This window comes from Berghia stephanieae, chromosome 4 (genome assembly GCF_034508935.2).
Source record: "Berghia stephanieae isolate SIO BIC M18660-M18661 chromosome 4, UCSD_Bste_1.3, whole genome shotgun sequence".
Taxonomy (NCBI): domain Eukaryota; kingdom Metazoa; phylum Mollusca; class Gastropoda; order Nudibranchia; family Aeolidiidae; genus Berghia; species Berghia stephanieae.
Window position 1 is genome coordinate 15,708,778 of NC_088363.1, and position 10,466 is coordinate 15,719,243.

At 35.0% G+C, this 10,466-nt stretch overlaps 2 protein-coding genes across 2 annotated transcripts in view; one reads left to right on the top strand and one right to left on the bottom strand.

Annotated features, from left to right (window-relative positions):
* The window catches only part of LOC144970095 (uncharacterized), a 9,602-nt gene extending 3,870 nt beyond the window's left edge, over positions 1-5,732 (top strand). Inside the window, exons 4-6 of the mRNA XM_078909317.1 lie at positions 1,973-2,089; positions 4,415-4,471; positions 4,695-5,732. Of these exons, the coding sequence (XP_078765443.1) occupies positions 1,973-2,089; positions 4,415-4,471; positions 4,695-4,799 (279 nt within the window). The 3' untranslated portion in view covers positions 4,800-5,732. The remainder of the gene's footprint in view (positions 1-1,972; positions 2,090-4,414; positions 4,472-4,694) is intronic.
* Positions 5,733-6,898: 1,166 nt separating this feature from the next.
* On the bottom strand, positions 6,899-9,012 carry LOC144971703 (uncharacterized). Its single transcript, XM_078912778.1, has 3 exons — positions 8,765-9,012; positions 7,415-7,481; positions 6,899-6,961 (listed from the first exon to the last, which is right to left on the bottom strand). Exons 1-3 carry the CDS (start codon positions 9,010-9,012, stop codon positions 6,899-6,901), a joined length of 378 nt encoding a protein of 125 aa, XP_078768904.1.
* Between the last annotated feature and the right edge of the window lie 1,454 nt (positions 9,013-10,466).

Here is a 10,466-nt window from a genome sequence, read left to right on the forward strand (position 1 = left end):
GGGTGAATTTGAAGTTGTGAAGATATTCCTTGAATGATTCACTCACCAAACTGGAGTCACATGAGCTAACGTCTTTTTCTTGGCGGAATTTTTTCAAAGCTTTGTTGGCATTTACGGGGAAAATGCCACATGTTCTAAACCCTGAAACGAGATTGTCCCTTGTTTTCATCCCCAAATCAGTGATAAGTTTTGACAATAGTCTAGGGAAATCAGATTTGTCCAACGACGTTGAATTTGGATTTTTCATTTTGTAATCCGTCATAATCTTCCTCCAAGCTCGCTTCATTGGGCCGAAATAGGAGACGTCAAGGGGCTGGAGCTTGTCAGTGCTGTTGGGGGGTAATAACACAAAAACCAATGTCATATTTTTCACACATTTCTATTACAGAGTAACTTAGGTGGGAACTCAAATTGTCTCCGATTAGAACTTTTTTTCCCTCTTTCCTCCTTGCCCACGGAACAACAACACTTCTGAACCATTCTTCGGAGTTAATCGAATCCATCCACCCCGATATGCTTTTGCTGTAACGAGCATCCGGGGGCCCTCCTCCATCCATGAATCCCACATGTGTGATGCCTTATACACAACATAAGGGGGGAGAAGTTGCCCATCAGCAGTACCCGCGAACATGATGCTTATATTACCCTTGCTGAAGTTGATTATCCGCTCGGGATATTTCACCCCCCTCCGAAAAATACACTTTTTTGTTCCAGGCTGATCTGAGAGGTTGGTCTCATCATAGTTCATTATATTTTCTTTGGGGACATTTTCAAGAGACTTTTCTAAGTGTTGAAAGTAAATTTTTATCTCTTCGGGTGTCACTTTGGCACGAGAGCGTTTGATGTTCTGGCACATTCTTGTGGAGAGAGTAGTGTTTCTTTTTAGAAATGAAGCCACCCAATCAGGCCCGGGCGCATTGTTTTTAAAAGCTGAGACATTTCTTCCAATTTTATTTAAGTAACCATGCACAATAAGCTGTATGTCCATTGCTTCAAGAGGCATGCCATAATCTGCGCAAACCTCAACATGTTTTGCAATTACTTCTTCTTCGTCAACTGAAAATACTACTGGATGCCCTACACTTTTGATATGTTTTTCTTTCAGTTTATTAATTAATGTTCTCCTTGGAATTTTAAACACTTTAGCTACAGTTGCTACTGGTGTGTGATGGCATTCCTGTAAGGCATTGAGTAGATGTTCCTCAGTGTAGTCCTTATATCTTCTTGCACCAGGTTTTCGTTTATAGTTTCGAACCATGATTTATAACTGAAAAGAGACAAAAAGAAAGATCAGCATCTGATTGATTAACACATACTACTCATCTGTGTGTTTATTAGTTCGTAAGTCAAAGAATTAAACTGAATTCTTTCGGTAAACTTAAGTTAAGGTGATTGTAAATATCCTCAATGGGGCTACTTTGCACACCAAAAATTATGCCAAATTCTTGGGGCTACTTTGCCTCCAGCCCTTCTAAGAGTTCAGTGCAATTCTTTGCTTAACTTAACTAACTAATATGAAGAAGGGGTATGTATTAACCATTCAAACAAAAAATATTTGTGAAATAAGATTTATAAATATTTGATTTGATCTAATTTTTCTGAGAAATCTGGAAGGAGCAAATCCTGATCGTTCATATTTTCCTCATGAAACTGAAAGAGAAAGTACAAAGGAGGTTACACTGTAGTTTATAAAACAGTTTAATGTGTTAGGAAACAGTTCTAGCAGTTAGAGTTAGAATAAAATTACTTACCTTCTTCCAAAATAGTTTTCACATTTTTATCTGTCAATTGTGCAAAGAAGCCCCGCTTGGCAAAGTAGCCCCGTTCTACGGTACACACTTTTTCAGATCTTTAATTCTGTAGCTACTTTGTGTTATCTACCCACACAAAAATGCTGTGCATGTTCCCCCCAATAAATTCATTGTTTAGTTTTGATGATATAATTGTATATTATTCTTGATTCTGTATACAGCATTTCGTCTTGTACATGGAGACCATGAGAGCTTACACCTACACCTACATCATGTACCTCTTCATTGAATTCTGCTTCTCTGTGTTTGAGTATTCATTCTACGGGCTCAACACTTTCGTAAGTCTTACATTTTGTGAACAAATTGTTACTGTTAATAATAATGTGATTGCAACTATTATTATTATTATTATTATTATTATTATTATTATTATTATTATTATTATTATTATTACTATTATTATTATTACTATTATTATTATTATTATTATTATTATTATTATTATTATTATTATTATTATTATTATTATTATTATTATTATTATTATAATATTTACCATCATCATAATCATATGCAGTAGTAGCATAGTAATAGTAGTAGTAGGAGTAGTATACAGACCAAGCCGGTATTAGGAACATTTCTTAATTGGGATAGCCGGTTTGTTGGGACGATTCCTTGGGAACAGAATTTTTCTATTTAAAAAGTCATACCTTTTCCAATTCCCAGCCGCTTAATAGGGATGGGAGTTGACAATGACTATCCCATAAAAGAGCTTTTTTGTTGTCTTCAATCATTTAAAATGTTGGCTCATAAAATGCAAATTAGTCTAACGGGACAGTCAGAAGGGTGTGAACAATAGAATTTACTTGTATTGCTTATAAATGTTTATCGTGACAGCCATTCGGGTGAGTGGTCAAACCGTTTGTCATAGTCATCACAGAGATGTGAACGATAGAATTAACCAGTATCCCTTGTCGTTGTCATCGATTGCCTCGTCACTCTCATGGTCATGGATCAATGGCCGCGATGCTAGGTTGGCAGGAATACTGACCAATGATGCAATGGGTGATTGCTTTGTTTGATCGAGGTTGTCAACACCAAATGGTTTATTTGTTCAATCAACAAATAGGTATACATTGCATTCTTAATCTGTTACTGGGTGGGGTTCCCTACCTCCACAGTGGGCAGGGAGGTACATACCATGTCTTCTATCCCCTTATATCTGTTTTCCAACATGCTTTTCTGTCTTTGTCTTGGTATGAGATTGCTTGGTTTTGTCCCGACCCTGGTCGGAGTCCTTGGCTGGGAGGGAAACAGTCAAATGCGTAGTTATTGTTTTGGGATATGATATTTTTTTCCTTGTAAATCATCTCTCTGTTATGTATTATGAAATTTGTTATTTTTAATGTATAATGAAATGTAAGCATTTGAGTGTATTCCTCTTTGTTGGATCGTGTGCTTGTGTCTGGGTGAGACTTACAGGTGATATCAGACTAAGTACATTGATGGTATGCTCTTGGAATCTACATCTGATCCCTATTTGTTCCCAGTTCCCCTATGTCTTACTTTTTCTTAGGTGCCTTAATTGTAATTCTAGAACTTTTTACTATCCCATTTTCTTCCTTTTTACTGGCGCTGATATAACCTAAATGTGTTGCAAGCGCCGTAAAACCCTTAAAAACATTTTTTTAAAAACTTAATCTGTTACTCACTTATGAAACCATTATGAGTAGCATATTCGTTAATTGTTTTGTGCAGTTAGATTTGTCTCTCATTATTAGAGGTAGATTAAGGTGTCATTTGTTTCTCATTAAGACGTGAAATGTCCCTATATGATAAACGTTGTTGCAATAACTGACGTGCAAAGTGATTAGGATTGATAAATACAGAGTGGACTATGTTAAATCTGAAATATTGCTCAATTTTATGATTTGTTGGGAGCCCAGCCATCCCAATAAACTGGCTTTGATTGCAGTAATATTAGTAGAAGTAGTAGTTGTAGTAATAATAGTTGTAGCAGGGCTGTCAACTGTACGCCAAAAAGCATATTTGTATGCTTTTTTTTTTCCACCTTTGTACTCGTACGATTGTATGCTTATTCTCTCAGATTGTATTTTTTTTCATGAAAATCAAATCTTAACATTTTAAAGTAAAAGGTTGTTTTTATTTTGTTTCTCATTGAGTTTTTTGGTATTCTCCAATTGTTGTTTGATAGGTTTAAGCGTCTGTTTGCATTGTTTTATAGATGACTGAAGGATTACATTTTAAAATCGCATGCTTTTTATCCAGATCTTACTCTTTTTGACAAGCAATGTTATACTTTTACTTTTATTGAGGTTGGCAGCCCTGTTAGTAGTACTTCAGTATAATAATAGTAATACTCATCATTTTCATTCAAACAAGTAAATATGATGTAAACAGGTCATTGTGCAATCGATTCTGTTGTAAAAAAGGAGAATATAAAACATTAAAAGAGGAATTATGGTTAATTCATCATACACCTTCAAGTCATTTAATTGTACTATTTCATTTTTAAATATTTATTTTTGGACAAATTAGCTTGATTGTGTGTTTAATAAGTGAAGAATTTTATGTATTTTTTTGCTTGAGTGTTTTTATTTTTCTCTCAAATTCTTCATCATTGCCTATTATTGTTATTACAGAGACTGTCATTCGTTGTCTTCACCTGGTTGACTTGGCTAGGGAGAACTCTTGGTGGGGTAAGTTGAAGTGATGCAGCTTGTCAGTTCATTTTTGGAGCTCATTATCTTAAAGTAGAGAGAGAGAGAGAGAGATAGAGAGAGAGAGAGAGAGAGAGGAGAGGGAGTAATGTTAAGCATATATATCAAATAAACCAATGTCCCATTTTTTATTTTAAAAATATTATTTAATTTATCACAATTTTAAATTTATTTTCCAACCTCCCCATCCTTTTTTAATCAGATTGCCTTTGTTGTGATTTTGTTCTCTCGGATGAAAGAAATGGAAGACGACATGGCCTACGAGTTGAGAGTCTCGGACAAAAAATATGTTCATTCCTACGCCTAATTTCAACATTGCATTTGTAAAATATGTCAGTCTGCGTAATAAAATAAAAAAATGATTTAAAGCTTTATTTTTTTTAAAAGTAACAATAATATAAATATACATATCAATCATTTGACTTTTACTGATATGAAGAGTAACCCTTTTTAATAAGGGCATTGGATTGTGATTTCAATTTTTATAATTTTCAAGAACGGAATTAGATTTCAGTGTAAATTTATATTATTTCTCCTCCTCATATATATACTTTATTCTCTTATTTGTTGTAGGAATTGTTAAACTCTTGTTTGGTTTTCTTTTTTTTTTTTTTCTTTTTTTTTTTTGGGGGGGGGGTTCAGTCTTTATTTAAAGTCATATTTTTCTGGAGAGCAAAATAAACAAACGGAAATAAATATTTGTGTGTCAGAGGTGTTGCGCAGACATGTATTACATTCCATTCCATTTAAACTAAAATGTCCAGCCAACTTGTTTTGATTATTTTTTTTTTTTTTTCTCATACAATTTTTATGAAATCTTGTATATATTTCATCTTTTCAAAAATCATTCTTTTTCCTTTTTTAATGACGTTAACCCAATTATTCAAACATTCCAGATCTTATAAACGTCATATCCATAGATTTCTACCATCAATTCTATATCATTTATTAAAAGCGAGAAGTGAATTTTTAGGCTATGGTGGTGGGAATAAAAAAAAAAACTTGAAGTTTTTATTGGAAAATAAGCAATTCTCTTCAGAGGTTTAATCCAAGAAAATTTGTATTTATAAAGAATTAAAGCAAAGTTTAGAATTCTTTAATTAATGTATGTTACTGACCCAATTTGAAATGTGTCTGTTTTATCAAAATTTTCATTCCAGGAATCATTGAATATTTCATGATGTACACTGTTTTTTATATATTTTAAACAATAAAGTGAAATTATATAGAAAATAAGAAATGTGTCAGTGTTAGTTTCTATCAACCTAAAAGTAACGGGGTAGGGGCGTGTTGCAAGGGGGGGGGGGGGGTGGGTCTGGGTGGGGTTCCTGACCTCCCATAGTGGGCAGGGGGGTACATACTGTGTCTTCTATCCCCCTATATCTGTTTTCCAACATGCTTTCTGTCTTTGTCTTGGAATGAGATTACTTGGTTTTGTCCTGGTCCTGGCCAGATGCCCTGGCTGAGAGGGAAACAGTCAAATGTATAGTTAGTTTTGGGAGATGATATTTTTTTCATTGTAAATCATCTCTCTGTTATGCACTCTATTATGTTTTATTTATGTATTATATATGATTTGTAAACATTTGAGTGTATTCCTCTTAGTTGGGGCCTGTGCTTGTGTCCGGGTGAGACTTATAGGTGATTTCAAACTAAGTACATTGGTGGTATGCTCTTGGAATCTACATCTGATCCCTATTTGTTTCCAATTTGGTCAAGAGTAAATATTGGTCTCTGTCGCGCTTAACGGACCATTTCTTGTTACCATTCAGATAGGATGGTAGTCTTGGTAAAGTATTTTCCACCAGGTCAAATATATCGAGCCATCCAATCAATAGTAAGAGGACAGTTAGAGTGTTGCAAATCGGGCTTTATTGAAATTTTAGTCTGAGCAGACTATAAAATGACGAAAGAAAAACGTAAACGATTTTTTCACCCTAAATCCCAAAAATTTGACTGATCATCCCCCTTAAATTGCAAATTACATATCTTATTCAAAACCAAATTTGGCCGAGTTCGGAGGTTTATCTCCTGTTTTTTTTTTCTCATTATAAATGGATCTATTTTTGACCAAATTGAACAACACTGCAACAGCTCATTAACGCATTTTAAAGGTACATTCATAAAGATAAAATGGAAATAATGCATTTGGATTTGTACCAAAAAACGTATTGAATTTTTCTCTCCCTTAAAAAAAATATTAATTCCTTGTAAATCAACTCTTATTATGTACTACGATAATTTGTTTCCTTCATAGTGGGATCCTTTGCTTGTGCCTGGGTGTGACTTTTATGTAATGTCAAAATAGACACATTGATGGATTGGCTATGGTATCCTCTGTTCCCTACTTGAACTTGTTCCCTTTATCTTACTTTTTTCTTTTGTGCCTTTTATTTAACTTCAAATCTACGTTTCCTCTATCATCTTCCTTTTTACTGGTGCTGAAATGGCATAACGCCATAAAAATAACTGGAAGCAAAAACAAATATGGGACATTTTGATTCTGATCCCTAAATCTAAGTACGTAGTAAGTGCGTTGTGTTGGGTCCATATACCTTTTCTTGAGAATGAATGGCCTCCAAGTACACAAGCGACGTTAAACTTGTAGCTAAAAACCAACTGAGGACTGAATAGCCCCATCTTTCGAGACCTCAAAACAAAACCAGAACCGCCATTAAAATCATCATAAAATAGAATACAGTGTAGTACCTAATAAAGAAATAAAAATAAACGGAGTGCTAATAAATCTGTCTAGATATCTTGGCTATTCATTGTATTATTGCGTTCCTCTGAGATCGTTGAAAGAATCTCACCCTTGATTGTTTTTGATCTTGTTTAAACAAGAGGCAATCGATCCTATTTTACATCCCAACCTTTCTTCTTCTTCTTCTTTGACTGGCTTAGGAGTCCATATGAACGAACCACTTTGATGACATTTGCATAACGGCCAACTGTCCTGATAAAATCATGACTGTTCCGATTTGGCAATCTGAGAAAAATTGAAAGGAAAATAAATTGGGACTGTTTATGCGTATGGAAATGACCCTTGCACGTCAGAGGATTATGCAAATTAAACAACAATTTATATCTATCTTCTTCTTCTTCCAGTGTCATCTCATGGGTTGAGGTCGACTTGAAATGACACGCCAATCTTCCCTGTTGACAGCTTGCTGACTGCATTCGGCTGCCGACAATCCTGTCCATGTCTTCACATCATCTATCCAAGTTCTTGCTGGCCTGCCTCTTCCTCTTTTCCCCTCCACTCTACCCTCAAGAATGTCCTTGTTGACAGTTTGATGGCGTCTTAGGTGTCCAAAATACTTAAGTTTTCTTGTTTTTATTACTTTCATTAGGGTCGGTCTGATATCAAGGATGTCACAGACTTCTTGATTTGTTTTCTTTTCTTTCCAACTGATTTTTCCAAGGCGACGGAAAGTCCACATTTCAAAGGCCTCAATTCTTTTCTCTATTTGTTTGTTCAAGGTCCATGTTTCTGAGCCGTAGAGAAGTGTTGAGTGGACATAACATTTGAGTATTCTTATTCTCGTTTTCATCTGCGTTTGTTGCGAAGTTAAAATGTTATTCAGTTGACTGAACCTCGACTTAGCTATAGCAATCCTGTTTTTCACTTCCAGCTCATTCTTTCCGTTGTTGGTCATTGTCTGTCCAAGATATTTAAAAGAATCTACTTGTTCGATGTTTTGATTATTAATTTGGACTTTTGCGCTTTTTTCAGGCTTCTTTGACATGACCATTACCTTCGTCTTTTGAACATTCATCTCTAGACCCTTTGCTGTACTGTTCAGGTTTACTTGATTTGCAAGGATCTGTAGATTTGTCTCGTTCGATGCCAACAATACTGTATCATCTGCATATCTCAGATTATTTATCCTCCTACCTCCAATAACAATACCTGGAATGTGCTCAGTTTTACGGAAGATAAACTCTGTGTACAGGTTAAATAGATATGGAGAGAGGATACATCCTTGCCGAACTCCTCTTTTAATTGGCGTGAAAGGTGACAGATCGCCCTGAATCCTGATGGCTGCTTTTTGATGCCAATATAGATTGGTTATTAGCCGTATATTTTTGCCATCAATGCCTGCCTTTTCCAGACATGTCATTAATTCTCCATGCTGTACCCTATCAAATGCTTTTGCGTAATCGATAAAGCATGCATAGATTTCTTTTTGATGATCAAGGTATTTTTGTGTGATATTATTTAAACAGAAAATTGCTTCTCTTGTCCCATTATTTTTTCTAAAGCCAAACTGTACATCGCCAACTTCATTATCGATGGCAGCCCTGATTCTTTCTAGGATGATCTTCAATAATAATTTAGTTATATGGGGCATCAAACTTATTGTGCGGAAATCACTGCAAGTTGTCGCCTTTGGTTTTTTCGGTAGGGTGATGTAAACCGATTTGGCAAGTTCGTCTGGAATATAGCCTGTATTGTAAATACTATTAAAGAGATCTGTTAGTTTCACAATTGAGAATTCTTTCAAAATTTTTAGCATTTCTGTTACAATGCCATCTTCACCCTCAGCCTTGCCATCTTTCATATTTTTCAATGCATTTTCTATCTCACATGCGAGTATTGGAGGATCTTCAGTGTTGCTTGGCAAAGGTATTTGGTGCCTGTCATCATCAAATAACTCGCCAATGTATTGACACCATCTTTCTTTTATATCCTCTTTCTCAAATAATATTTTACCATTCTTGTCTTTAATACAGTTATTGTTGTTAGTGGTGCGTTTTTTGCCCGAAATTTGTCTTATTTCCTCGTGGGCTGCTTTTCCATCTAGGCCAAATATTTCGATCATCCTGCATTTGTGGTTAAGCCAATTTTCTTTTGCTATGCGACATTTGTGTTGGATTTTCTTATTCAGCGCTTCATACTCTGGTTTGTTCTTCATTTGTTTTCGTTCTGACATGAGATCCAAAATTTCTGGTGTCATCCATTGCTTTCTTGTTCTTTTCTCCTTCTTTGGAATAACCTTATTACCGAATTTTATGCTGTCTTTGAATATGTTCCATTTTATATCAATTTCTTCAATTGCATTTGCTTGTGAGAATTGGTCTTGTGATTCAATAAGTAGTTCATCATATCTGTTCGAAACAGATACATTATATTTCTCCTGCAATTCTGATGACCATTTTAGACGATCGATGTCCAATTTTTCTAATAGCTTTGGTTTTTTAATTTTCTTTAGCTTTAACGGCCCAAAATAATAATAGTCCCAAAATACTGCTGTTTTGGGTCATGCATGACTATTGTTTGTTAAATTGCCCCGTTTTAGCTCTTTGAAACGTTGGCCGTTATGCATTTGATTTAGTTAACATTGCTTTATATAAAAGCATGTAAAAAACAACAACAAACAAACCTACTTACATATCTTTGGTTGTTGACAGATAAATAATTATTGAATCAAATCAACTGAGTTTTATCCGACACGCGAAACTCGGGTGTATCCTGTCACCAGTCGACACCTGAGTCACGCATGGGCAATTTGAATTTGCCAGCATGGTGGTAGAGCTATGTCTGAAGGATGGGACTAATCAAAATGCTTCGGAATTAAACCACATAAACAATGGACAATTCGAATGCAAACTCTTCGTCCGCATGCCACAAAACAAAGAAATTCTCTAAACAAATCAACAGAATTCTAGTGCGCTCTCTTTAGAAAGCCCCAGGGGAAGGTGTGATACGACATATAGTTACTTATTTGTAGATGATCCCATTGTTTTGGATAAGCAAAATATTACCCATTTCAACGTTTTAAAAAAGCACATAATTATGGAGTTATCAGACTTGAAAGTAACTCGTGTACTATTTACGGTTTGTGTGAGTGTGAAAGACAAACCAAGAGTGATACAAATTGAGATTAAAAAAAAAAATTTACAGACGAAAATGATAGAAAACAACAAACTAAAACGAAAACAACTTTTCAGGGTGCCAAATTATCTGGAA